Source organism: Panthera tigris, chromosome E2 (genome assembly GCF_018350195.1).
Source record: "Panthera tigris isolate Pti1 chromosome E2, P.tigris_Pti1_mat1.1, whole genome shotgun sequence".
Classification (NCBI taxonomy): Eukaryota; Metazoa; Chordata; class Mammalia; order Carnivora; family Felidae; genus Panthera; species Panthera tigris.
In genome coordinates, this window is record NC_056674.1 from 56,653,158 (window position 1) to 56,680,959 (window position 27,802).

At 50.4% G+C, this 27,802-nt stretch overlaps 1 protein-coding gene and 1 long non-coding RNA gene across 4 annotated transcripts; one reads left to right on the forward strand and one right to left on the reverse strand.

The window, feature by feature from the left end:
- Positions 1-354: 354 nt before the first annotated feature.
- On the reverse strand, positions 355-6,136 carry LOC122234055. Its single transcript, XR_006211770.1, has 3 exons — positions 6,063-6,136; positions 582-972; positions 355-479 (listed from the first exon to the last, which is right to left on the reverse strand). It is a non-coding gene; the product is annotated as an uncharacterized LOC122234055 (long non-coding RNA).
- Positions 5,006-27,506, forward strand: LOC122234054. Of its 3 annotated transcripts, none has more exons than XM_042968796.1 (5): positions 5,006-5,242; positions 5,873-5,982; positions 6,093-6,146; positions 6,239-6,635; positions 7,375-7,449. In XM_042968796.1, the coding sequence occupies exons 1-4, from the start codon at positions 5,039-5,041 to the stop codon at positions 6,600-6,602; spliced, it is 732 nt and encodes a 243-aa protein (XP_042824730.1). In that variant the 5' UTR covers positions 5,006-5,038; the 3' UTR covers positions 6,603-6,635; positions 7,375-7,449. The 3 variants fall into 3 exon arrangements, 2 of the variants coding, with proteins under 2 accessions (XP_042824730.1, XP_042824729.1); XM_042968795.1 differs by lacking the exon at positions 7,375-7,449 and adding an exon at positions 6,770-6,949; XR_006211769.1 differs by lacking the exon at positions 7,375-7,449 and adding an exon at positions 27,429-27,506 and having other exon boundaries at positions 6,093-6,635.
- The last annotated feature ends 296 nt before the right edge of the window (positions 27,507-27,802 follow it).

Below are 27,802 nucleotides of genomic sequence, written 5' to 3' on the forward strand. Positions count from 1 at the left end.
GTATCGGCAGCTGGAGCCTGCTGGGGATTCTCTCTCCCTCTCTCTCTCTCTCTCTCAAAATAAATAAAATTTTTAAACAACTTTTAAATAAATAAAAATTTTTAAAAATGTAATGAATAAATATAAAAATGCTCCCCTACCCTGCAGTCAACGACTGGCTTCACTGGCTTTTTCTGGGCTGCCCTAGAAGCATAATCATCTTTGCCATTCTGGGCCCAGCACAGGGCCTTACACAAAATAGGGCTCAGCCAACATTTGATGCTTGGCCCTGTGTGTATACCGGAGAGCTGTGCTCAGAGGGAAAAATGGACCCTGGTTAGTCCATCTCAAAGGCCTACCGTTGTTCTGATGGGAGAGAAAGATCCTCCGGATGCTGGCCTCCTGAGACGTGGAAACCGTATCCCCCTAGAGCGCATGATCTCCTCTCACTCCCAGCTGGATGTTCACGTCTGTCCAAGTCCCGCAGGCTGCGTCGGGAACTGAGGGAAGCATGTCAGGATATTTACAGTCCTGTCGTCAGCATGCTTTTAGCTGCAAGTGGCCAATGATGTATTTCCACCCGCTGATGCGAGAAAGCTCACCTGTTGACTCTTGTAAGCAAGACTTCTGGGGTGGATTCAGGCATGGCTGAATCCAGGTGCTCAAAGATACTCCTCAGGAGCCCGCAGTCACCGGTCAGCTGTGCCACCCTCTGTGTTGGCCCTTGCCATCGTGGTGAAATGACGAGCCGCAGTTCTGATGGCATCGAAATCCCCTCAAGAAAGAGCCGCCCTGGGTCAGGATTCCCGCGAACATCCCGAGGTGGCATCTCATTAGTCTGGCTTGGGGCAAATGCCCATCTTTGGGCCAATCACAGTCGCTGAGAAAGACGACGATCCAATTGGCCAGGCCTCGGTCAGTGCCTTCTGCTAAACTCAGAATCGGCACCAGCCCGCTCGTCAAAACCCTGGAGTTACCAATGGGGGAGAAGAGCTGCCAAGACAGAATTGGGTAATATTCCCAGGCAGAGAGTGAACCACATGTTCAATCTGGGGAAGATTCACCTAATTTCCAAGCTTCCCCACTCTCTCCCTCTCCTCCCCACTAAACTAGCCCTTCTCCAGCCAACCCCAGGTAGCTGGTAAACTCCCACCTCCCCCCGCATTGCCTGATAAACTCTGAGCTGGTATTCTGACCCACCCGGAACCCAACGATGAGTCTCTTCTTGCTCAAAACTCATTTTAGCCTGAGCCCTCTAGTCAATTCGTGGCTCTCAAAAGTCAGAGGACATTTATTAAACACCCACTGAGTACCAGGAGCTATGCCGGGCCCTCCACCAATGGGGTTCCAGTCTGGCTACTCATTAGAACCACCTGGAAAACTTTTACACAACCGTGTTGGGGCCCCACCCACAGAGATGCTGATTATTGTTCTGGGAATGTGGCCAGGAGCCTCGGTATTTTTCCCCAACGTTCCCTCCTCCAGTGTTTGCTGTCCATCGATGGACAGAGGGATAAAGAAGATGGTGCGTGTGTCTGTGTGTGTGTGTGCGTCACGCACACACATGCACACAGTGGAGTACTAGCCATGAAAGAGTGGAATCTTTCCATTTGTGAAAACATAGATGGGTCTAGAAGCTATTATGCTAAGTGAAGTAAGAGAGAGAAAGAAAAACGGAATGATTTCACTTGGACGTGGAATCTAAAAAACAAACCGAATAAAACAGAAACAAACTGATAGACAACAGAGAACAATCCAGTGGTTGCCAGAGAGAAGGGGAGCAAAAGGGATCAAAAGGTACAAACTTCCAGTTATAAAGTAAAAAGACATGGGGATATGATGTAAGGCACAGGGAATCGTACAGTTAATAATGTGTAGTGAGTTTGTGTGGTTACAGATGGCAAATTTATCAAAGTGATCACTTTGTAGCGTATGACTGTTGAATCACTGTGTTGTACAAAGAGCGAAACTGTATCTATAATATTGTACGTCAACTACAGTTCAATTTAAAGAATCCTTGCGTTAGGCAATAAAATGTTTCACCCCATAGGTAATGGAGAGCTGTCTTGGGGGCCAAACCAGGAAATGCCAGATGTGCCTTCCAGAAACAGCCCTGGGGGAGGCGCTAAGGCTCTGGGTTTGGAGTGAGCAGCTCTGATCTGAAGCCTTTATTCTTTTTTTTTTTTCAACGTTTTTTTTTTTTTTTTTTTTTTTTTTTTTTTTTTTTTTTAATTTATTTTTCGGACAGAGAGAGACAGAGCATGAACGGGGGAGGGGCAGAGAGAGAGGGAGACACAGAATCGGAAACAGGCTCCAGGCTCCGAGCCATCAGCCCAGAGCCTGACGCGGGGCTCGAACTCACAGACCGCGAGATCGTGACCTGGCTGAAGTCGGACGCTTAACCGACTGCGCCACCCAGGCGCCCCTGAAGCCTTTATTCTAACAGCAGGACTGAACGCACCATTTGTGGGGGCCGGTGCAAAATAAGAGGCAAGGTCCTTTGTTCAAAAGCTATTGAGAGTTTCAAGACGGTGACAACAGGCTGAAATGAAAAGGTGGGGGGGGGGGGTGCGGGGGGTTCTGAGCACCAAGAACTGTGCGTGGGTCATACACGAGGAAGCCGACCCGGTTTCACTGCGCACAAACTTGGGAAAGTCATCTGACCCCCTAAGTTCCTGTCCCGTTCCTGGAAACAAGACAGCGACACCTACCACTGGGGGTGGGGGGCAGGTATAGAGACCACAGTGGGAACAGGGATGTGCAGTGCTTAAGGTGGGGCTTAGGTACCACTTCGTGGTTGAGGGGAAGAAGAGAGGTTGACCATCTGGTGTGATTGGAGGCCCCGTCTCCACCTGCAAATTGAAAATCGAAGGCTCTCCACGATGCATGGAATCCTGCCCCTGTCTAAGAGCGGCCCCAGACCGCTGGCTGTGGTCAGCAGAGGACAGCTTTGTGCAACTAAAGCCCCAGGACAGGGGAAGTCCCCAGCATCAAGGGCCTTGCTTGGCAAGAAGGGATGGCGGAGAGCCCGAACAATTTATTTCCAGTTCTCAAAACTAAAGCAAACAAAAGACCCAAGTAGTGATATGAACCATTGACCTTCAGGGTGAGGCTAGGTTAGCAAACGGGTTACAGCAAAGGGCACACGTGAGCTGCGTGCAACAGAGGCAACATAAAGTAGTTGCTTTCCTGGGACCTAGAACCCAAATCCCCCACCCTTCTATTCCCAGGTTGAAAAACTTCAGAGCCCTGCTGGCTCTCCCAAGACGGGAGAGGCACTTCCCTGCGCAGTTTTTCACTCGATATTTACAAGGACCTGGAGAGCTGGGCATTTTTACAGATTTCGTTTCCAAACAGATGAATAAACAACACTCCCAGGGCTATTTCTAGGACAGGCCGGCTCCCTCCACCCCAGGGCCTTTGCATGCGCTGCGTGTTTTGTTGGAAATGCTGTTCTTTCACTCCACTCCGTGCGTGGCTGACACCTCCACGTGCTTGCATCGCAGCTCAACATGGCATCATCGGGAAGGCTTTTTCAAATCTTACAGACCTTGCCGGTCTCCTGGATTATTGCTTCTATACCTTTCAGAGCTTCTATTGTGGTATATGCACCTATCCGTGTGGTTATCCGATTAATGTCTTTCTCCCTTACCAGTCTGTAAGCCCCAAGAAGGCAGGAACTCACCATTTTGCTCACCATTGACTCTCCGATATCCTGGACACTGCTCCGCACATACCCACAAATACGTATTTATTGAATGAATGAATACATTTGCCCAACAACACACAGCTTCTAGACAGAGGCAGAGCCGGCATTCAACCCGCATCATCTGACCCTAAGTCAACCCACTTCCCATTTTATCTTGTTGCCAAACATGAGCAAATGTCCACTACAAATAGGAGAAAGAAAATCGTGGGTTTTTTTTTTCTTTTTCAATAAAACTTTCCACTGCGTTATCATGTCGTGTTTTCTTGAGTCCATACAAAAAACATGAGCCTGCCCCTCAGAGACAAACCCCAGTTTCTACTTCTCTGCCTCCAAAACATTAATAAATAAAAAATGTTAGAATAAATAGATGAACCAGACAGAGAAATTGTTGAAAGTCGGGGTGGGGAGGAGAGGCTATAGGATTCTAGGGTCCCAAGGGCCCAAAGGATTCGCCAGGTCTCTGGTCCCCCCGCGCCGTTCTAAAGGCAGCGAGTGGAGGCACAGAAAGGTTAAGGGACCTGCCCCAAAGCACACAGCCAGTTAGTCCAACGTGAACCTCCTGTTCCCAGATGTACGCTCTCTCCAGCTTCTTGCTTCTGCGGCCAGACCTTTCTGCCAGCTCTAGAAGCTGCTTGCTCTGTTCAGCCCCACACGGCTACGCCACCTCCTTCCTGCCTGCCCCGGGGAAGGACTACTGAGTGCGTCGTCTCATTTGGGGCTTCTTCCAGAAGCATCCCCTGAGCAGGATTCTGCTCTAAGTATGTGAGAGGTGCCAGATCCACTGGGGACTGGAGAGTTGGGACCGAGAGGGAAAGCGGCTCGCACTGGGTGGCTCATCAGACCAGCTACCACTGGGGGCACCTGGGGCCTGGAAGCCCTGGGCAGACTCACCCCCAAGGGCTAAGGGGGCTGGAATATTTACACACCAACTGCTGCCAGCTGCTGTTTGCAGGCTGGTGGGGGCGGAGGGGGTGGGTATGAAGTGGTGATGGCAACACAACTCTGCTGGTGAGAAAAAGCTCTTGGGGAGAGAGATATTGGTGTTTCCTCAAGGGGCAAAGGTGGGGAATTATGGGAAGGCCACTATAGAACAGTGTCCCCCCAAAAACGTACGTTGAAGTCCTAATCCCCCAGCTCCTGGGAGTGTGGTCTTATTTGGGAAGAGTCTTGGCAGATATCATCAAGTTAAGGCGAGGTCATACTGGCTTGGGGGGGGGGGGGGGGGCCAATCCAGTGCCTGGGGTCATAATAGGAGGGAAAGAAACAGACACAGAACCCCTCCGGGGCGGGGGAGGGGGGGCGGGAGAGAGGCCACGGGACAGTGGAGGCAGAGATTGGAGACGTACTGCCATGAGCCAAGGGATCCCAAAGATTGCCAGAAGCCACCAGAGGCTGGAAGAAGCAAGGAAGGATTCTCCCTTAGAGGCTCCAGGGGCAACGTGGGCCTGCCGACATGTCGATTTCAGGCCCCTGCCTCCAGAATATGACAGAATACCTGTCCGTTGTTGCAAGGCCCCCGGGGTGTGGCACCTACAAGTAGCAGATTTTTATCAGGTATGTGTGTCCCTCAAGGCCGTGGGATAAGTTTCTCTCCTTTCCTCCAATCAGCGATCCCCCCCCCCCCCCACAGCCTTGTAGCTCAGGCCACCACGCTGACCCTGCCAGGGCTCTCCTTAGCAGGGCAGAGGATGGACGTGTCGGGAACATTCCACGTGGTAATTGTCCGCATGATCCTGCACACAGTGAGGCAGAGACCTCTCTAATACTCAATAACTCGGTTAAGAGGAGGACAGAAGGGGGCTGGGACCTTCCCACTGGAGATAAGCGGTCCATGTGCTGGAGCAAAGGCGTCTGGGACCTGGGCCATGCCTGCCAGACCAGCCTTCTACATACGCCCCCCCCCCCGCCCGCCCCTCCCCAACCAGTGTTACCCCTTGGGGGCACGAGATAGGAAAGGGGACGACGTTCTGCACCCAGCTCCCAGGGGGTGTGAACATGCACCAGCCCCTGGGCCGGCACGGGGCAGGCGAGCACCAGCAAGAAGGAGAAGGGAGCTCGCCTTTTGTGGAAGGGAGAGCCCGCAGCATGGCGTAGCTGTCGCCCCCAACATGCCAGGTCAACGTGCACTTTAGGGTGAGAGATCCTGGCACATTTTTAGAAACCTCCATCTCTGTGTAATTCCAGAAGCTCCAGAAAGGCAACCCTTCTAACAACCCAGAGGAGAGGAGCTTCCAGACTGGACGCTGGAGGAAGGTGCCCTGGAGGACAGCAGGGAGGCAGAGGCAGGGAGAAGGGTGAGGGGCGCGTTAACAGCTTTGATTTGCACACACGTCTTTACTGCCGGACTCTTGTAATGGGCGTGCTCACGGATTACCTCCAGAATCCGTTTCTTCTTTGTTCTTAGCTCCCCGGCTGGTACGATGGCCCCGCTCGCCACCTTCCCCTCTGCTTTCCCGTGGTAAGGCAGCCGCAGTGGTTAGCAGGGAGAAGGGAGCTAACAAGGTGTTCGTACCAGCTCCCTGGAATGACGGAGACACCCGTATTTTAAAGGCGCATCCGGTCAGTTCCACCCCGGCCTGGGGCAGCCTGGCCCAGGGGAGGGCGGCGACACGCTGGAGCGACAGGCCAAGTTCACGGACACCACGAGCGGCCAAACACGGCGCGGCCGGGAGGACGCGCGCCAGGGCATCAGCCCACGCGGTCTGGCCAGGGTCACCTCCACCTCCGACGTGGGACTCACGGCGCGTGCGTCCTCCCCGCGTTCTCCACGCGGGCTAGGCCGCGTGACTTGCTTTGGCCAATGGGAAGGGGCGAACGTGGTGCGTGGAGAGGCCGGAAACCGTTCTACTGCTTCTGCGCAAGAGGAACGCTGGGCGAGCTGCGTGCGTCCGCTCCCCGGGAGCCTCTGAGCTGAGCTGCTGGCCGGCGCCCTGGATGCTGCAGGCAGGTGCGCGCGTGGGGGCAGGTGTGCACCGGGAGCAGGTGTGCGCGTGCGGGCAGGTGTGGACGTGGGGCAGGTGTGCGCGTGCGGGCAGGTGTGGGCCTGGGGGCAGCGGTGCGCATCTATTTCGTTTATGGCAGTCGGTAGGTTAGAATCACCGCGTGAGAGCCTGAGGAGTGTAATCACCACCGAGAAATCGTCTTGGGTGCTCGTTTCCCACGTGACTCTGGCGACGTCCCCTCGTGACCTACGTGTGTCACGTGAGAGAGCCCCTCCTTCCCCCTTGAGCAGCCCTGGCCCAAAGACGGCCACGCGGCCAAGGCAGGGCAAGCAGAATGCTTCGTCAGGTGTTGATTCCAGGCTGGGGAGATGGGCTGCCTTTCTCCTTCTGGAAATGACGGGCTGTCGAGAGGACTAAGGCTTGGCGGGGCGGGGCGGGGAAGTCTCAGCGGCCACACTGGTTCTTTGTGGGAAGTCTGTTGGGGACTGAACCCTGAGCCCTATTTACTCAGAAGGCATCAGTGGCCTACAAACCTGTCTAGAACATACAAGCCTATTGGAGACCTGGAAGAAAATGGTATCGACCCCCAAATCCAGAAGGGAAATTGCAAAGACCAGCCTGTGTTTATATAAATATCTACAAAATATATCATTATGCCGCCTTTATTAATGGTTACAAGTGAGCATTCACAGGATGTCACGGCGTTTGCAAGTAAGTGGCAGGCTTTGTTTTCTCGTGTCACAGGAGTTCCCAAGGATTCAGGATAACCACTGAGCCCACCTGGCCACCGTTAGCTGAGCCACTAACAGTGAAATAAATGAGGAAGGCTTCTGCCGTGAGAAGCAGCGACCCCCCCCCGATGCTCTGACAGATGTCGTGTGTTTCTCTCACATAACAAGAATTCCCAGACAGGGAGAGGGGGCAGTTCTCACATATCCATTCCTCAACCAGATACTGGTAAAGAGAATGAGATTGGTTACATTCAGGTAACAAAATGCTCTGTGCCCGCCTGCCTTGTAAACCCTTTATGATATGAACTCAGTCCTCTTACAGCCCTATAAGCTGGGTGTAATTACGGTCCACGTTTCACAGATGAGGAAACTGGCCCAGAGAGGCTGGGTTACTTGGTCAAGGTTGCACAGCTTTGTAAGTGGAAAAGCTGGGATTTTAGCCCAAGTCACCGGGCTCCAGAATTTACCTCCACACTCCTCTGCCCTTCACTGCCTTGGATGATGCAGAAGCATTCTGGAGCCAGAGGTAGGAACAGCTTCTCCGGAGGGCAGAGGGGGGATGGTGACTGCTTTGAGGACGGGGTAGATGCTGGAATGAAATCCAAATGCCATAAGGAAAGAGACCAGGGATGGATGCCGAGTAGGTCCCAATGACAGCCCGTCTTTGGTCCCTCCTCCCTCCCCTCTTCCTCCCTCCTGCGCTGTCTCCTTCCTCCCCGGGGGACATGCTGGCATGAAGCGGAGGACTGAAAAGCCAATAATTGCTCTTTCCCACCTTGGTGACCCTCGGCACCCTTTCTGTCCTTTCTCTTCACCCCCCACTTCTCGCTCTTTGACTTGCGTCATCAGGTGACTTTGGCAATGTCAGCCATAAGTGGATTATGAGAAGCAAATCTTTTGTTTAAACAGAAATTCTAATTTTCTGAAAGGCGGTGAATAAACAGTCCGGAATGCATTAGAGATCAGCAGATCTTGTTTGCGTAAAAGCGTGCTTCAGTTTCTTTATATAAGCAGAAAATAGCAGCTCTCAGTCCTTACCTGAAGCTTCTCTGTGTCAAAGGGTTGGTCTCGCCATTTCAGTTTGCGTTGCTCAGAAGATGCTGAAGGTGCCTGCTCAGGTGCGAAGCCACATCTCATGGCCCGGGTGGGTCACAGGCTCGCCCCCCTCCTCTGGGCACTGAGCAGCTCTTCCCCTGCTTTCTACTGCTAGAGTCCAATCCCTTCAAACAGATGCATTTTCTGGCGTGGGGATGAATTATAAATTGCCTTTACCCAGGAGGGGAAACGCCCATGGCCTGGAATCCAGGAGAGCTGAGGCCAGGCCTGGGAAAGCCCTCCGTGGTTGTCTAGGTTTCGATGCTGTCAAAGGCAGTACGTTCTTTCCAGCACCTCTCACGAGAGGCTCTAGCAACTTCTTAAGCCACAGGCCAGGGAGGGTCATCAGTGAGATGCCTCAGAGTGGATATCTCAGAGGCCACCACGACCACGTAAGCAAGAGAGGGGAGTTTATTATAAAGGGGCAGGCGGGTCTCCCGGCAGCGAGGGCAAGCAGCGATCCCGTTACAGAGCTATGTGACCCGTCACCCCAAACCTAGTGGCTTAACAGGACCATTTTGTTAATGTGCCCAGATTCTGTGGGAATTTGGACAGGGCACATTGGAAAGGATGTGTCTTCATGTCCTGGCCTCTGCTGTGATGGAGGCTGGAGGCAGCATCTGGTGGTGGGGAGGACCTCACGGGGACCGTCAGAGGGGCACTTACACGTGGCTTCTCCCCGTGGCCTTGGTGTCCGTGAGGAGGTGCCCCGCGGACCTCCACCTGCAGGGAAGGTGACGGCCCCGCAGCCCCAGCTCCTGAAATTCATTACAGTGATTCAGCGCTTGTGTACATTACTCGGCACCCATCCTGACAGGTGTGCTTTAATCCCCATCACCCCCTGCACCTGTCCCCCCACCTGCCTCCCTCTGGTAACCACCAGTTTGTTCTCTGTAGTCCAGAGTCTGTTTCCTGGTTTGTCTCTTTTTTTTTCTTTCTTTGTTTTCTTTCTTAAATTCCACCTATGTGTGAAACCGTATGGTATGTGTCCTCTGATTTGTTTCACGTAGCATAATATCCTCTAGGTCCATCCGTGTTGCTACAAATGGCAAGATTCCATTCTTTTTTTTTAATGTTTATTTATATTTAAGAAGGGGGGGGGCAGAGAGAATCCCAAGCAGGCTCCACGCTGTCAGTGCAGAGCCCAATGGGGGGGCTCAAACCCATGAACTGTGAGATCGTGACCTGAGCCAAAATTAAGGGTTGGGTGCTTAACCCAGCGAGCCACCCAGGCGGCATAAGATTTCATCCTTTTTTATGACTGAGTAATATTCCAGTGTAGACCTACCACATCTTTAGCCATTCATCTGTCGATGGACACTCGGGCTGCTTCCATAGGTTGGCTATTGTAGATAATGCTGCTGTAAACACAACAGGGCATGTATCTTTTTGAATTAGTGTTTTCAGATTCTTTGGATATCTACCCAGTAGTGAAATTATCATATGGCAGTTCTGTTTTGAATTTTTTGAGGACCCTTCATACTATTTTCCACAGTGGCTGCGTCATTTTCCCACCAGCAGTGCACGAGGGGTCCTTTTTCTGCGCATCCTCGCAAAAACGTGTTGTTTCTTGTGTTGTTTGTTGATTGTAGCCATTCTGACAGGTGTGAGGTGACATCTCATTGTGGTCTTGATTTGCATTTCCCTGACGATGAGTGACGTTGAGCATCTTTTCGTGTGTCTGTTGGCCATCCGTATGTCTTTGGACATATATCTGTTCATGTCTTCTGCCCATTTTTAATTGGATTATTTGCTTTTTGAGTGTTGAGTAGAATCAGTTCTTTATTTTGAATACTCACCCTTTGTTGGATATTTGCAACTATCTTTGCAAATATTTCCAAATATCTTCTCTCATTCAGTAGGTTGTCTTTTGGTTTTATTGTTTCCTTCACTGTGCAGAAGCTTTTTATTTTATTTTATTTTGTTTTATTAATATTTATTTATTTTTGAGACACAGAGAGTCAGAGCATGAACGGGAGAGGGTCAGAGAGAGAGGGAGACACAGAATCGGAAGCAGGCTCCAGGCTCCGAGCTGTCAGCAAAGAGCCCGACGTGGGGCTCGAACTCACGGACCGTGAGATCATGACCTGAGCCAAAGTCGGCCGCTCAACCGACTGAGCCACCCAGGCGCCCCAGAAGCTTTTTATTTTTACTGTAGTCCCAGTGGTTTATTTTTGTCTCCCCTTTCCTCAGTAGACGTATCTAGACGTTGCTACAGCCGATGTCAGAGAAACTACTCCCTGTGCGCTCTTCTAGGATTCTTATGGTTTCAGGTCTCCCATTTAAGTTTTTCACTCATTTTGGGTTTATTTGTGTGTGTGGTGTAAGAAAGTGGTCCGTCCAGTTTCATTCTTCTGCACGTGGCCACCCGGTACTCCAACACCATTTCTTGCAGAGACTGCCTTTTCCCATTGCGAATTCTTTCCTTCTTCGTCAAAGATCAATTGACTGTATCATTGTGGGTGTATTTCTGGGCTCTCTCTTCTGTTCTTTTGATCTCTGTGTCTATTTTTGTGTCGGTTCCATACTATTTTGGTTACTATAGCTTGGTAGTATATCTTGAAATCTGGGATTGTTCTGTTTCCAGTTTTGTTCTTCTTTTTTTTCTTTTTTTTAATTTTTAAAATATTTTTTTAGAGAGAACAAGTGGGGGAGAGGGGCAGAGGGAGAGAGAGGGAGGGAGGGAGGGAGAGAGAGAAAGAGAGAGAATCCCAAGCAGGCTCCACGCTCAGCATGGAGCCAGACATGGGGCTCGACCCCATGACCCTGGGATCATGACCTGAACCGAAATCAAGTGTCGGACCCTCAACCAGCTGAGCCACCCAGGCGCCCCTGTTCTTCTTTTCCAAGATTGCTTTGGCTATTTGGGGTGTTTTGTGGTGCCACGCAAATTTTAGGCCTATTCGTTCTAGTTCTGTGAAAAATGCTGTGGGTATTTTGATAGGGATTGCACCGAATCTGTACATTAATTTGGGTAAGATGGACATTTTGACAATACTCTTTCTTCTAATCCACGAACATGGAGTATCTTTCCATTTGTGTTGTCTTCAATTTCTTTCATCAGTGTTGTATAGTTTTTAGAGTATAAGTCTTTCACCTCTTTGGTTAAGTTTATTCCTAGGTTTTTTGTTATTTTCGGTGCAATCAACAGTAAATAAAAATAATAAATGGGACCAGTTTCTTAATTTCTCTTTCTGGGACTTCATCATTGCCATTGAGAGGTTTTAAGCTGAGAAGGAGCATGTTAGCATTTGTGTGTTTTTTATAATCTCCCTGAGTGGAGAAAGCATGGGCAGTGTAAACATTAGGTGCTCTCCTATAAGTAATGGAAATCCCAGACTCCAGGCGCCCCAGAACACTTTTTCATTTTAAATGTGAACCTGGGGGGAACCTGGGTGGCTTAGTCGGTTAAGCATCTGACTGTTGATCTTAGCTCAGGTCATGATCTCATGGTTCATGGGATCGAGCCCCATGTCTAAGCTGTCAGCCCAGAGCCTACTTGGGATTCTCTCTCTCCCTCTTTCTCTCTCTCTCTCTCTGCCCCTTCCCCACACATGCTCACCCACTCTCAAATAAATAACCTTCAAAAATAATAAAAATAAGTGGGAGCCTTCAGAGAGGGGTATCCACATTCTCTATTAGTAACATAATATGAAATCCCCCAAGAATAATGACCCCATTTTCCGGGAGTATTTTCTATCCCCACCGATGACTTCACCACACGTTCCAGTCCTGAGAACTTAGAATCCGTTCAGCCCAATTTGGAGGGGGAAAAAAACTGCTTTCAACCAACTCCCTGTTTAATAAAATTATGCCGCTTAAGATTTCAACTTGATTAAATTTAAAAATATAAATGTCTGGGTAGAAAGTCAAACATAATGGCTTTTATTAAAGCATCTCTGGTCAAAAGCCCAGTTCAGATATCATGTGGTTTCAAGTCTGCGTTTCCTGCTGACTCATACTTTCTATAAACAGCTTCGGAGATGATAAAGCCTGCCTTTGTCAACAGGGATGCTGCCGTCCCATCTTGATGAATACAAGGGATAGAGCATTATCACATTTACTCTGCTCAGAAGGAAAGGTGGCCTGCCAATTTGTGTTATTACCCCAAAAGGAATTCTGTAACGGATAAGCCCTAGACAAATCATGGATTCCCTGTTCATATATGCTCTAGCCTTATAAGTACTTTGAAATTGCTCTGAGCTGTTGATATCCTTCTGAGCCATACACTTTGCTATAAACCTTAAACTTCATTTGCAGGCAATTTAACCTTCAATTTATCCACAAACTTTTAAAGAAAACTGGGCAATTTCCCAAAGCAAATTACTCCTGAAATGTGAAATAGTGGCTCACAAACACGACCACTTTAAAATTGGTGAGACTGCCCTGAAAATTAAGACAGTTTACATTCAAACTAACTGAACAATGATTGATCAGAACCTTGGTTGGGGTTTTTGTTGTTGTTGTTGTTGTTGTTGTTGTATTGTGGCTTTTTGTTTGTTCGCCTTTCCGATTGTTAAATATTTTTTAAATGTTTATTTATTTTGAGAGGGGGGAGGGGCAGGGAGGGGCAGAGAGAGAGAGGGAGAGAGAGACTCCCAAGCAGGCTCCACGCTGTCAGCGCTGAGCCAACGCGGGGCTCGATACCAGAAACCACGAGGCCATGACCTGAGCCGAAATCAAGAGTTGGGCACTGAACCAGCTGAGCCCCCCCCCCCCGGTGCCCCTCAGATTATTAAATATTTAAATGATTGATGATACCTCATGATGGCAAAGGAGCAACTGCTCTCATAAAAGCCAATGAGATGCAGATTGCTACAGCCTTATCAGGAGGTATTTGCGGCAGTCACTGTGAACATGTTAAGAACGCAACAGTTACCACACTGCAGAAACCTTACCCACGGGCAGAGAGACAGCAGAGATGTTCCTGGTAGACTCGGTTCCAACAGGAGTTCACATTTCAGTGAACAATCGTACACGTGCCTTCAAAAAGGATGGGCTAGGCCAATTGACACTGATGATGATTATCACTTATCGAGACCTGTTGTGGCAGGGAGAACGTGATAAGAAACGAATCAAGCTGGAACTCATGTTAGAGAATGCTCCCGCCCCCAAGGTAATTTTTTTTCTGTATGGGTGTGTACGTAGGCAGCTTCTTGGGGGAGGGTCTGCCCCTGTAGAGTCAACACGTGAATAATTGAGCTCACACACATTGCCGGTATTCTCTATTTGGCATCAGCCTTTTGACTTTCGTTGATGGATTCTTCAAAAACACATCTAGACTTTCGTGTTTCATTTATTCAGTACCTATCAGTCCTAGGACCCACGAGTTATAGAACCTCTTTGTGTTTCTGTTTATTGGCGTTAAAAATGGGGCTCCTACTATTATGCTATGAGGTCGCGGTGAGGATTAAATATCTTGATACTTGGAACTCGTTTAGGACAGTGCCTGCACAAACGTGAGGTCTTATTATGAATGGTTGTTATTTGACTCAGCTACGTGAGGGCAGGAACCCCGTCCTTTGTATTCACTGTGGTGAATTGCAAATTAATGGCCTCAGATTTCTCTCATCCCAATATTGGTCCCTGGGCAATGGGATTTTGCCACTCCTCCCACCCAGATATGGGGTCCTAGCTCCCCTGCCCTTGAATCTGGGTTGGCCCCATGACTTGCTTTGACCAATAAAGGCTACAGAACTGATATCCTACCATCTCTGAGGCTAAGCCTAAGAGTGCTTTCATTCTTGTGAAATGCTGCCCTCTATGGAAACTAGTCTAATATAATCTCAGCCTGGAGGAGAGCTGAGGCACCCCACCAATGCCCAGCACCAGCTACTGTGTTTGTGAGGCCGTATTAGGACTTCCAGCCCAGCTGACCCTCTAACCATGTGCCCTGGTGAGACCAGCAGAAGAATTCTTAGGTGACCCACAGAGTCATAAGTAATAAAGTATCACTGTTGTTTCAAACTAAGTGTGAGTACTAAGTATTGGGGTGACCCCTTACTTAGCAAGCACTAACTGATACATCCATCATTGCTTCTGTCATGCCTAGCACAGGGCTGGCCCTAGTGAATGCTCGATAAATATTTGCCAAATGCATGAGTGAGTCCATGAACAGAAGAAACAATGAATGAATGAATGAATGAATGAACGAATGGAGAGGAATGTGAGAGACGCTACCCTTTTATTCTGTTGGACGATTCATTCCACAGAACAGGAGGACCAAGTGACAACATCCATGATCGCTTTAATTGCTGATTTCAGAGTCTGTGTGCCTAGAAAGGGAAATGTGATCAGACATAACCTTCCAGTCACGTCAGACCAACTTCGCACGTCCCCTCTGTGGATTATAGAAGGACACCCAAATTTCAGATGCGAGTTCCTGGACTGTCTTAAAAACTAGACCGTCCATTAATATATTTCAGGAAATTATGCTCAAGCTGGTTATCTTAGTTATTAGTAGGGTCGATGTTTCTTCTGTTAACCACAGATAAAAAAGTGCCATGTGGGAACGCTGACAGTGATTTGGACTCCGTGGAGTGCTTTAGTTTATCTTTATCGTGTACAGCAGAAATCTTAATTTTCCACTTGTATTAAGTTTTTCTTGCTCCTGAGGCAAAACCAGAAGGCAAAAAAATCTTCAAAGCCATTGAACCGTGTTTGCATCTTTATGTTGGATTTCAGTTTTTAAGACAGAGTTGAGAAGACAAAACAGATTAATTAATTCAGGTGTCACAATTGTAATTATCTAATTGGCTTTATTCCCCAGACTTTCAGTATTTTTAATTCAGCCAGTAGTTAAGTTTTGAATATTTCTATGGCATAAACATTTGTTAATCAACTACCATAAAATGTAGTTTTCTTTTTAAAAAATGATTTCCTGGGGCTGGCAGGGAGGGAAGTAGGAAGAAAAAATAAATGGGCCAGCGTTCTCATTTTTCATGCCACAGAGTCAATAAATACTCTTGAGAGTTAAAACGTGGAGCCCGAGAGAAAGTCAGTCGCTTCAGCTTCTGTGATTTTCATAATCTTGTTTCTTAACTTTGAAGGGATAGTGAACTTGTTTCTCCTGATTGTGTGTGGGGGGATGTGTGTGCAGGCACATGTGTGTGCCTGCGCGTGTGCACATGTGTGAGAGGGTGCACGTGTGTGTGCATGGCCAGTGATGGGTAGTTTCTATGATTTCAGATTCTTTTATTGTCAAATCTAAGCAAAATCAAATGCTTTCTCATCGAATATAACATGTATAGTAAAATACTCTGTTTTCAGCAAACCGTGTTACTGGGTTTACATCCATATTGCAGAGACCAGATACTGACCATGGTCCTGATTTGGGGAGGAGGCTTGTAGATCATAGAGACCAGACGCTGACCATGGTGCTGATTTGGGGAGTAGGGTGTGAGGGCGTTTTTTTCCTATGGCATTATTCTTTGCAACTATATACATTGTTCAATTTTTTTTTAAGCAGTAATCACGTATCATTTTATGAAAAGCTGTAAACTTATTATGTTTTTTAAAGCAAATAACCAAATATATCTTTCCTAGTTTCCTCCAAGTTAGACCTTTACCTCAAAACTTCTGGCTTTAGAAGCCTGCAGCAGAAATGGCGTCATGAGAAGCCATCAGCAGGTAGAGGATCCTGTGGGGCCTGAGAAGGAGCACTGGGGAGGGAGAGGAGAGGGACTTAGACACTCTGAGCAGTGGGAGCATCTCTCCACCACAGGCAGGTTGGCCCCAGAAGACTAGAAGAGGCTGAGGAGAGAGCCCATACAGACCAGACCCTGCTATAGTAAAGGTGCAAAGGTCTCCAGGGGCACCTGGGTGGCTCAGTCGGTTAAGCGTCCAACTTCGGTTCAGGTCATGATCTTGCAGTTCATGGGTTCAAGCTCCACATCGGGCTCTGTGCTGACAGCTCAGAGCCTGGAGCCTGTGTAGGATTCTGTGTCTCCCTCTCTGTGCCCCTCCCCCACTTACACTCTGTCTCCTCCTGTCTGTCAAGAATAAATAAACATTAAAACATTTTTAATAAAAATAAAAAAAAAGTTTTTAAGGCACAAAGGTTTCCAAGAAGGGCACCTTAGAGGCTCTCCTATCCTCGAGTATACTCTCTGGTTAACTCACATTTTGATTTCTTTGAATCACAGCGAGATAGAAATTCCAGAACACTAGGTGCTAGAGACCTATCACAGGATATCACGTTCCCAGTGTTCTTCTGTGTCACATGCAACATCCAGAAACATCTAGAGATGCTCTGGACCGCCTCCGGCCGTGTGTCTGAGAGCAGAGTCATCTGGCATCCTGCTGCCACTCTCAGGGGTCCAAGGTGGCTGCAGGAGGCCATCCCACATGCAGCCTGCAGCCCAGCCTCGCTTCCCATGTGTTAGGCTGGCGAAGGGACGGGCTCTGTGCATAGGGCGGGGTGCGCCACGTTCCCTGGGGACACAAAGATGGGGGGTCCCTTTCGAATTGTAGACCAGATATACATCTTGCCTTCTCAAAAAGTAAGTGTTTTCAGTGCAAGCGAGCAGGATTCCTGAGCAGAAAGGTTTGGAGCGGAGAATTTGCAGATGTTCCTTTCCTCTCCCACAGGGCGGCTCTTTGGCCTGCTCGCTCACTCGTGCAGCAAATATTCTGTGAGCAGTTCCTGTGCCTGGTATTGTTCTGTCCCTGGGAAACAACTCAAAATCCCTGGTCCTCACAGCCCTTGTGCTCTGGGATCGGAGACAGACAAGCAAGCCTATACCAGGCAGGCAGGTGCTGATATAAGGTAGAGAGGAGATGGGGAGCACTGATAGGGAGTTGGGATGGACCTTGCTTGTTTTTTTTACATAGCGTTCACAAGAAAGTCCCTAAAGAGACAGTGACATTTGAGCTGAGCTCTCAAAGAAGTGGAGGAGCCAGCCATAGGGATACTGGGGGCAGGGGCAAGGGTGGTAGGCAGAGGGAACTGTGCCTGCAAAGGTCCTGTGGCAGAAGCAAAGCTGGTATGCTCCAGGAGAACAGGGAGGTCGGTGAAGAGGTCAGAGCCAGGGGAAGATGGGAGGAGATGAGACCAAGGAGATAGGGCAGGGCCAGATGGAGTAGGGCTTAGCACAGCATATTGCTGTAAAGACTGGGTCAGGCCGGTCAGTGCCCTGGCCTGGTGCTAATCCATAAATACATACTGGATTTGAATTTCTAAGGCAGTGTCATCGTGTTAAGGGAAAATTCCCTTTAAACATTGTTTTTCCAGTCTTTGTGAAAAGGAGGCATCGAATCATTTTTAAAATTTTCTGCTTCAATTATTAACGTTTTTAAACGTTTTCTCTTATTTAGTGATAAATTACCTTAAAAACAAAACCTATTTGGTCCGGGTGACTTTTCTCTAATGAGTTGTTTTATGCCGGTTGGTAGGAATTTATCAAAGACTTTTGCATCTATCATTACAAGTGGTATTGATCTATAATATTTTTCAGAAATGATTTTTTTCTTGGTTCTGGAATATTCCATTCGAAGAGTGTACCCTAATCATTTTAGTGAGTTTCTGGGATTGAATATTGGAGAAGCGTCTCTCTTCTTCTCCTTCCCTCATTTTCCCCTTCCCTGTTCTTTTACCCCACCCTTCATGCACACACACACCCCGACACCAAGGGAAGGAGGTTAGGGCAGCTGGGTTCTGTTCTTATTGTCGGTTTGCCTCCCTGCTGCATCCTCTCTCCCAGGCCCAGCTCCGTGGGGCAGCCTGTCCGTGGATTGCCCTGTGGCTCCCTGCCCCTGCTGGCTTCAGGCCCCACACTTCCCCCTGCTGGCTTCCTCGGGCCTTGCCCCCATCTAGGTCACGTCCCCAGTGTGAGTGGACTGTTTCCTGTCAGGAGCTTGCCCAGTACTACAGGCCTCTTCTAGCCTCACATCGTCACCAACCTGCCCTGATAAGTCCAGGACCACCCGAGAGGCAGCCCCCTTCCAGGTCCTAAACAGGAGCCGGGGCAGAAGCTCTCCCCTCTCAGGTTCCCCACAACTCCCTAAAGAGGGTCTTCTCTGTGAAAACTAGCCACGAGAAACATCACAAAAATGGAGTCGGGAGGTGGGCAGGGGAAGCTGTCACGGCCCCCTCTCATGCCACCACTCCTAGTGAATTGCAGGCCCAGATGGAAGAGAGGGACTTGACCTTGGAGTTGGATGCTACTCCACTGCTCCAGAAGAGAGCTTTCCTCCCCCCTGGGCAACAGCTCCACCAACAAGAAGCCAGCACACTTGGAACTCCCATGGACTTTTTTTAAATGTTTATTTATTTATTTTGAGAGAGAGAGAGAGCACGCACGCGCGAGTGGGGGGTGGGCGGGGGGGCAGAGAGAGAGGGAGACACAGAATCCGAAGCAGGCTCCAGGCTCCGAGCTGTCGGCACAGAGCCCGAACAGGGGCTCGAACTCACGAACTAGGAGATCATGATGTGAGCGGAAGTCAGGCACTCAACTGACTGAGCCACCCAGGCGCCCCGATTCCTGTCTTAAGAGGTGGGCTGTTTGGAGGAGAACACGTTAAATGGGGGAGGTTAAAAGGAATCAACCTAAATGTTGGCGGATATATTTTTCCTTCACGTGTGCCAGAGACTTGAGCGATCTTTCAGTCTTCACTAGCTAACCCCACTTCACAGGTCTAGAAATTGAGGCCCCCTCCCAGGCTGAGCCACTCCTCCAGGGTCACCTTGTGTCACCTGTGTGGGCTTCCCCCCCTTCGAGTCCCTTAACACTTCAGTAAACTGGGAGAAGAGACGAAAGAATGTGGGAGAACCCCCTGCTCCCACCCTTATGGCTTTCCACTTGGCCGCTGGACGTCTGAGGCCCTCTGAACGCCTCAGGTTGAGCTGGAATGTCAGTTTTCACTTAGGGAAAATTTTTACGCTGCAGTCAAAAGCCATTTAAGAAATAAACGCCGGCAAGATGATAATGGAAACGCTGGTAACCTTTAATGACAGCGGCTCTTGCAAAATGTACGTTCCGGAAGGGCCGGTGCCTGCTCCAAAAAGCTCTTGTTAAAATCCAATCATCTTCCACAATGAGCATTAGCAGGAAATGCCTGCGATGAACAAAAACACGGGAAAGGTTAATGGCCTTCTTTGCTAAAACGGTTCGGGGTTTAATCTCACGTACCAACTCGTCCTCAGACGGTGCCTACGCTGAAGATTTTTTTTTTTTCCTTTTTGGTAATCAGGAGACAAATTGATTACCAAAATTATAATTAAGAGGTAGGAAAAGCTGCAACAATTTCCCTGCTTTATTTAGCACATATTTCAGGTTAATTGCGTGATTTTCCTAATGAAGATATTTGCATGAATATTTTCAGTGGCTACATTCAACCTATTGTGCAGTGAAAACTCTGCCAAGTAGATATGACTTCCCTTTTTGTTGGATTCAGGATGGGACAGAGGCTGAAATGGCCAGTGGCGCCCAGAGAGACTGCCTCACTCCATGTGTGGGGATCCTAATTAGTAATTCGTCAAACCACCCCCCCCGGCCCCCCCCCCCCCCAGGTAGAATTCACACTGCTTACTTGTACAACCGGATCCTGCTGTAATTTTGGAGAAGACCAGAAAATTCCAAAGATGCTGGGAAAACCACCTTTATTTAGCACTCTTTGAAGAAATATATTAAAAAGAAGTATTTCACCCATGCCTGTCCAATCCTACCCCCGACAGATAATCACAACTTATTCTCATTAAAAAAAAAAAAAAATTTAATGTTTATTTTTGAGACAGAGCGTGAGCAGGGGAGGGGCAGAGAGAGAAGAGAGGGAGCCATAAAAATTTTCTTACTACTCAAGAATAACCACTGTTAACTCTTAGGGAAGGCACTGTTCTAAATGTCTTTCCTTCTTGCATAAATGGACTTTTCATTTTTACCAAAATGGATTCTACCCTAGGTATGGTTTTTAAAGTTTAAACTATTGTTTCACTCAACAATAAATTGTGAACACTTTTGATATCTGTAAACATTTTTTTTCCACCACTCTGTGAAGGTACGAGGGCTTTCAGAGTGTGGATGTGCCATAATTTATTTAAGGGATCCCCTTTTGTTGGACATCTAGGTGGAAACCAGTAGATCACTGTTATAAGCAGCAGGCAGTGAACACTCTCGAAACTCCTAAGCACATCTATCATTATTTGCTGAGGATAAGTTCACAGATACTAAATGATTGCCAAGCCTTGATAAATGCTGCCAACTTGGCCCTACGAAGATAGAAATTTAAAGCCCCACCAGCAGTGTGGGAGTAAGGCGCATTTTCCTGACTTCTTACCACTCCTGGGGCCTGATGCTATCATTTGAAAATGATAACTAAAGGGGCGCCTGGGTGGCTCAGTCAGTCAGGCATCCAACTTCAGGTCATGATCTCACGGTTTGTGGGTTCGAGCCCCGCATCAGGCTCTGTGCTGAACACTTGCTCAGAGCCTGGAGGCTGCTTTGGATTCTGTGTCTCATTCTCTCTCTCCCCCTTCCCCCCCCCCCACTCGCTGTGTGTCTCACTCCGTCTCCCAAAAATAAATAACTGTAAAAAAAAATTTAATGAAAATGATAACTAAAAATTCATCTTTGTTGATTTAATCTGCATTTTTTTTTAGTTACTAGTGATTATTTATTGGCCGTTTATAATTGCCGATACAGACGCTTTACCCATGTTTAAAAATTGGGTCCGGTTTTCTTTTTCTGTGTCGTAGGGTCTTTCTGTGTTTTAAGGAGTGACCGATAAACTCTATATATGGTACAACATTTTTTTCCACTGACTTCAATATTATTTGGTGGGTGCGAAAGATAAAATGATTCGGTTTTGCTTGCCGTGTTCGTTCTGTGTGAGGGGTCCAGGCTGGGCCCGGGACCACCCCGGGAAGCCTTGGCCGGTCCGTGAGGCGAGGCCGCAGCTCGTGTGGCGTGTGTGGCCAGGCCACAGTCACCGTCCCTTAGCTCACCTAATTCTCCTGCTGTTCTCTGCATTCTACAGATGAAGAAATGGAGGTTCAGAGGGCATCAGTAATTGTCCCAGGTCACTCAGGGACCGCTTCAGGATCTGAACCCTATAGCAGGTGTCTCCAGGGCTATAACCTCACTGCCCAGAGTCGCTATAGCAGCAGATGATAGAACACGCTTCTGTTGTTGGAAACTCAGGTTCCAGATAACTGCACCTGTAGAAACCTGTACCGGTTAGAAATGCTTGGCACGTGTAAGCGCAAATCCAATTACAACTGCTTACACAAACAGGGGTTTTCATAAAGGGACGTTTCATTACTGTTTCGCGTGACGTGTGAATAATGGGTTGTGTGTGAACGTACCTTTCAGAACCTCGGGGCCCGTCTGATGGCGTCCGTGACCACGTGTGCTTTGTAGGTGTCAGAGCATCTTCTGGCCTGCTCCTGGGTCGCGGCTGCAGGGAAGCGGCTGTGGCTGACCCAGCCCGTGAGGCCAAAGGCATGGTTGATAGTGGGAGGCCGGCCGGGGCCCCAGCTGACGGTGGTGCGGGCTCGGTGCCAGTGCCGGTGGGTGAGCCGGGGACACCCTCCAGGGCTGCAAGCAGTGGGAGCGGCTCCCGGGGACTGAGGAGCATCACCACCCGGCTCTGCTCAACTAAGGTGCATATTCCTTCAAAGCCAACGACCCTGCACGTGCAGATGCCTGAGCACCCTGGTGAGGTCAGGACCCACCCCCCCCCCCCACCCCCGTTATGAGGGCTTCACTCTCCGGCCTGCTCGGGAGAACGACAGCAAGACTCTGAGAGGTGTCATCCGATGAAGCCTTTGCCTGGTGGCCGTTAGCATCTGGGGCAGGTGCGGGCAGAGGGCAAGAGCGAGGCGAGGGAGGGGCTCGGGCTCAGACCAGGGTGCTGGGCTGGGCTACAGCTGGGAGGCGAGGGCTTCCCTTTCCAAGCTGAGATGCGCCATGACTAGAATCTAGAACATGTCCAGGAAATTCTTAAAAAAGCAAAAACTATTGTTCTTTTAGGAGGCTAGTTAACAGGACCCTGAAATGCAATGAACGGCCCTAGATCGGGTCCGTCCTTTGGGGGAAATTGCCCCCCAGCATAGTACTGGATAGTGTCCATGGGTTATTATGACATAATAGGATTGCCTCTGTGAAGCTTTCTGAACTTGACCTTGTACTCTGAGTATGCAAGGGGAGGTCCTCGTTCTTAGGGGACACGGGCTGATGTAGTGCAGGATAAGGGGTCATGATGGCTGCAACTCGTCCTAACTTAGAGGGGGGAGGAGGCTTCCTGAGAAAATGCCAGAAAGGTGACGTTATTTGTTAATGGTGTATGTTACCAAGTGATGAATCTCGGTGAGCCTCGTTACCCTGTTTTGCAGCTTTTCTGTACGTTTGAGGTTTTCCCAAATTAAACTTTTTTAATTCTAGGTGTAACGTCTACGTGTGCTAACAAGTGACAACTGTCGAGGGGGGCAAGGGCAGGTTCCTGAGTCCTTCATGAATTCGCCCCAAGTGACCTGGCATGACAGGTGGCCTGTGGGGCCTCCCAGACCCCCCTGAATGGGGACATGTCCTGATCGCTGGCCGTGCCATCAGCCCCAGTGCTCAGCTGTCGCCTCTCAGGGTCAACCTCAGCCAAGGTCAGGCCCTTCCTGGGCGGCCCGTGCTCAGTGACCCATCGACGCTGGTGTGTAAGGGCCCAGGCATCCTGGCCCAGTGGTGACAGCTCTGAGGGCCACCGCAGCCCCCCACAGCTCTGGGGGACCAGCCAAGGCTGCGTGACAGTTTCCCTCACCCCGTGGTGCTGACCCCGGGGCACTCCCAACAAACGTCCGTGACGTCGCCTCCCTCCAGAGTCGGCTTCCCCGGGGCTCCAACCTGCCACGGGCTCCCGTATGACCTCCCTCACCCACCCAGCCGCCACCCCCACCCCTCGTCCTCCCCTGTAGACACACATCACACCATGGACATTTCTTTCTCTAAAGCAGTTTTATCGGAAATGTTTCCAATGCAGAGACAGACACAAAGAAAGTGCAGGATCATGGGCGCCCGTGGGCCCCTCCACAGCTTTATCCCATCGTAGCCGGCTGTCACGTTTGCTCGGACTCTTCCCGTTCTGGAAGGAATGGAGAGTCGCCCACGCTGGGCTGAGGCCTCCCGAGCACCTGCGTGCATCACTTTCCGGCCCTCTCCCACGGTCCTTCCATCAGCTTGGCGTGCTCCTTCGTGCGCGCGTGTCTATACTCTGAAGACGTATTTATGCACCCAATAGGTGGTCTTCTTTGGGGGTTTTAATCTCGATACAGACACTGTCATTCAGACCACCTCATTCCACAGCCTGCTTTTCGGGCTCCACGTTGTTTCAGAAATGCATCCAAGTGCGTCCGTGTGGGTCTAGCCCCTTCAGTTGGCCTTGGGTTTCGTACGCCCCTGAATTTCCATACACCGCGTGGGTTTTATCCTTTGTCCCCTGGCTGGACGTTCAGGTGGTATCCACTTTTTCCTCGTCACAAACAATGCTGCAGTTACCGGCACACCCCTGGAGCACCCTGGAATTGTCACCGAGGCGCGTTTCCCTATCAGGGAAATAAATCTGGGACAACAGGGCGGGGGGGATGTTCAGCAGGAAGCCACCTTGTGAATGTCAGACAAGGCTGGTGGCAGATCCCCACCCCCATTCCCTCCTCCACCTGTCGCTTCCTGTCCCCCAGCACCTGGGACAGCCACTTCCTGCAGGCAGGCTTGGCCACGGCCATGCTGGGTAGTGAACAGTCCCAGACTCTCGGGCCTGACACTGGGCATTTATTCCTCACTCATGTATCAGTGAAACCCAGGAAACGGGCTGGGTTTCCATCTACTTCATGGGCCTTTTATTCTTTTTTTTTTTTTTAAGTTTAATTTTTTTAGTAATCTCTACACCCAACCTAGGGCTCTCGAACTCACCACCCCAAGATCAAGAGCCACGTGCTCTTCTGACTGAGCCAGCCCCTGAGCCTTTTATTCATGAAGGGTCAGTGGCTTTCCAGGACCTGCTCTTCTCCGGGCACAAGGTGAGGCACAGGAGGCCAAGCCACATCCCGAGAGCTCGTGTAAAGGCTGGTCCCATGTGGGGTATATTGTGTCCACTCATAGTGCATTGGCCAGAGCGAGTCACAAGGCTAAACCCTAGGGCCTTGAAGGGAATGGACCCTACCCACCATGACATCTTGGCAAGGACAGGAGGCCAAAAAGGATCGTGCACAGCACAGGTGCTGACCTACCACTGGCTATGTTTCTCCCCCCACCAAACACACCCTCTCAATCCCACGATCTCTTCACCTTCCTCCCCACTTAGCTCCCCCCGCCCCGCCGCCCATTCCTCCCCAGTATTTCCAAAGCTGAAGCGGGTTGGGGAGTGATCAGCCAGGCAGGTGCACTGACCAATAAGGGAGCAAGGGCACCATTGGAATGTAGTGTTAGAGTTCTCCAGAAAAACACAACCAACAGCAGGCTGGGTGTGTGCCTGGCTGGGGGTGTGTGCCTGGTGGGGGGGAGGTGTGTGTGTGTGCCTGGTGGGGGGGAGGTGTGTGTGTGTGCCTGGCTGGGGGTGTGTGTGTGCCTGCCTGGGGGTTTGTGCCCGGCTGGGGGGGTGTGCCTGGCTGGGTGTGTGTGCCTTGCTGGGGGTGTGTGTGTGCCTCGCTGGGGATGTGTGTGTGCCTGGCTAGGGGTGTGTGCATGCCTGGCTGGGGGTGTGTGCCTGGCTGGATGTGTGTGCCTTGCTGGGGGTGTGTGCCTGGAGGGGGGGGGGGTTGTGCCTGCTGGGGGTATATGCCTGGCTTTGTGTATGTGCCTGGCTGGGGGTGTGTGCCTGGCTAGATGTGTGTGCCTTGCTGGGGGTGGGTGTGTGCCTGGCGGGGGGGGGGGTGGTGTGCCTGCTGGGGGTATATGCCTGGCTTTGTGTGTGTGCCTGGCTGGGGGTGTGTGCCTGGCTGGGGGTGTGTGCCTGGCTAGATGTGTGTGCCTTGCTGGGGATGTGTGTGTGCCTGGCTGGGGGTGTGTGTGTGCCTGGCTGGGTGTGAGGGTGTGGGATTTAGCATGAGAGATGGGCTCGTGCAGTTATGGTGCTGAGAGGTCCCAGGAGCTGCCCTCCCCAGGCTGGAGCCCAGAAACCGGGTGGTGTCAGGCAGTGTGAGTCCAAAGGTGTAAGATCCGGGGGGGCCCGTGTGGTAAATCCCCCAAAGGAGGCAGGAGCGGAGTCCCAGCTCCATCAACGAGGCAGGAGAACGAGGCCGGTCCTTCCGCTACCTTTGGTTCTCCTCGGGCCCTCCGCAGATGAGACGGTGCCCACCCACACTGGGGACGGCAGGCTAGCAAGTCTGTGGATTCGGACGCTGAGCTCATCCTGGGCCACCCTCACACACACACCCAGAGACGACGTGCGGGCACCCCACAGCCGGTCAGCTGGACCCCGAAAATGAACCATCACATATTTGAATGGAGCTGGCGTTCTGCAGAACGTGGAATGTGGACTACACGCTGCCGTCCAAACTGTCTCAAAGCCACCGGCTCCCGCGCGCCCGGAGCCACGACAGGTGCGTGGTGCTCGCGGGGGACGTCATGTAGCTTGGTAATGAGGAAGACCGGCCAGCTTACACTCAGGGGCTGTGGTTTGTTGAATTACACACCAAGAGAACGGGATAGAAATCGATACTCCATCCCATTCTCCAAAGCCAGAGCCACCCAGATTCTGTGGGTCATTCGCGCTTTGGATTAACATGTCCCCAAATGGTAAGGCAAATAGCCGGCCGTCAGCGTCCTCTGGCCTCTTCATTTCGTGCCGGCCGGGAAAACGGGAGCCATTAGCCGTGTACTTCAGGGTTAGGAAATCGATAACGGGCCAATTGTCGATAGACACACACTGCGAAGCAGACCAAAAATTACACGAGGCCTTTGGGAGAATGATTGCTGTGTTCTTTAGTGCACTAGCCGTACAATTCCAGCTTTCAATTCCCTGTAACATATTCACCAAGATTTATGGGGCTTTTGTAATGCCTAATTGGGATTGGTAACAAGGCCCTCGCTTTCAGTCCGTGGCATGTTTGAAGCATTCATCAAATCTAGGAGAGGAAAGAAGAAATAAAATCACACCCAGTCTTAGAAATTACATGGAAAGGACCTCAGGGTAATCGGAGCCTACCTGATACTCTGGCATGTCTCTTTCTTCTCACACATTTTCTCCGTCCCCCACCCCCACCCCCACCCCCACCCCCACCCCCACCCCCACGGTCTGTGGAACCGAGGCTCAGAAGAGGTGATCTGCCTTGACCCGTGTCGCTCAGCTGAACAGTGGTGGAAGTGAGATTCAAGAGGACAGCTGAGTAGCAAGACCCCTCCCCTCCCACCGAGCTGCGTCCCAGGGTCTCTCAAGATGCCTACAGAGTGTGTGGCAGGGGGCAGAGGGGCGGGGAGCAATGAGAAAGAGGAGGGCCGGAGGCGGGGTACTCAGCAACAGTATGATTCCCAAGTCAAGAGTAACTGCCTCTCCAGCAGGACCGTCCCCTCCCTGCGTCTGCACGCAATACCTTGCTCAATATAGCCAATGGGTTGCATTGACTTTGCTGGTCCCAGGATTCTTCACGCGAATTTCTCTTAAGCTAGGTCTCCTTTGTCGTGTATTTGTGGGGATTGGGGAGGACAGGGTAATAACCTCATTCTCAGCATTCACTCGCATCTGACTTTCTCTAGCTTTTCCCAACCATCCTTTCAACCTGTTAAGAGTTTTTTCAAATCTTCGGGCGCCTGGAGGGCTCAGTGGGTTAAGCCGCCGACTCGTGATTTCGGCTCAGGTCGTGATCTCAGGCTTCGTGAGCGCGAGCCCCACATTGGCCTCTGTGCTGACAGTGCAGAGCCTGCTTGGGATTCTCTCTCTCCCGCCCCCCTCTGTTCCTCCCCCACTGGTGCTCTCCCTCCCTCTCAAAATAAATAAACTTAAAAAAAATTTTTTTTGTTAAGATTTTTTTTAAATCTTAATTCTGTCCTCCAGTGTGAAGATGTTGTCCTCACCTCCAAATCTGATCAACATGTCTTCTGTTTCACGGGAGATGAGCGGACAGAGGAAAACGAACCATCAGGATCACCTTCGGTGCGATGCACCAGCCCTCAGCCCCGAGGTGCAAAGACCTTCCCAAGTTCTTTTAACTCCGTCCAGCACCTTCTCTTAAGCCAGTGGTGGGCAAAGCCCCTGTCCATCTGCATATCCAAGACCCTCCCTCTGGCCTGCGTTATAGTTCTGGGTGGGAAGCCCCGTGCAGGCAGGGGCTGTGTCAGGTGTGGCCCACACCAGGGTCCCCAGCCCCCAGCCGGTGCAAGTGCACAGACAAGGGCGGGGGGAACGAGGGCAAGACGGTTGCCGCTACA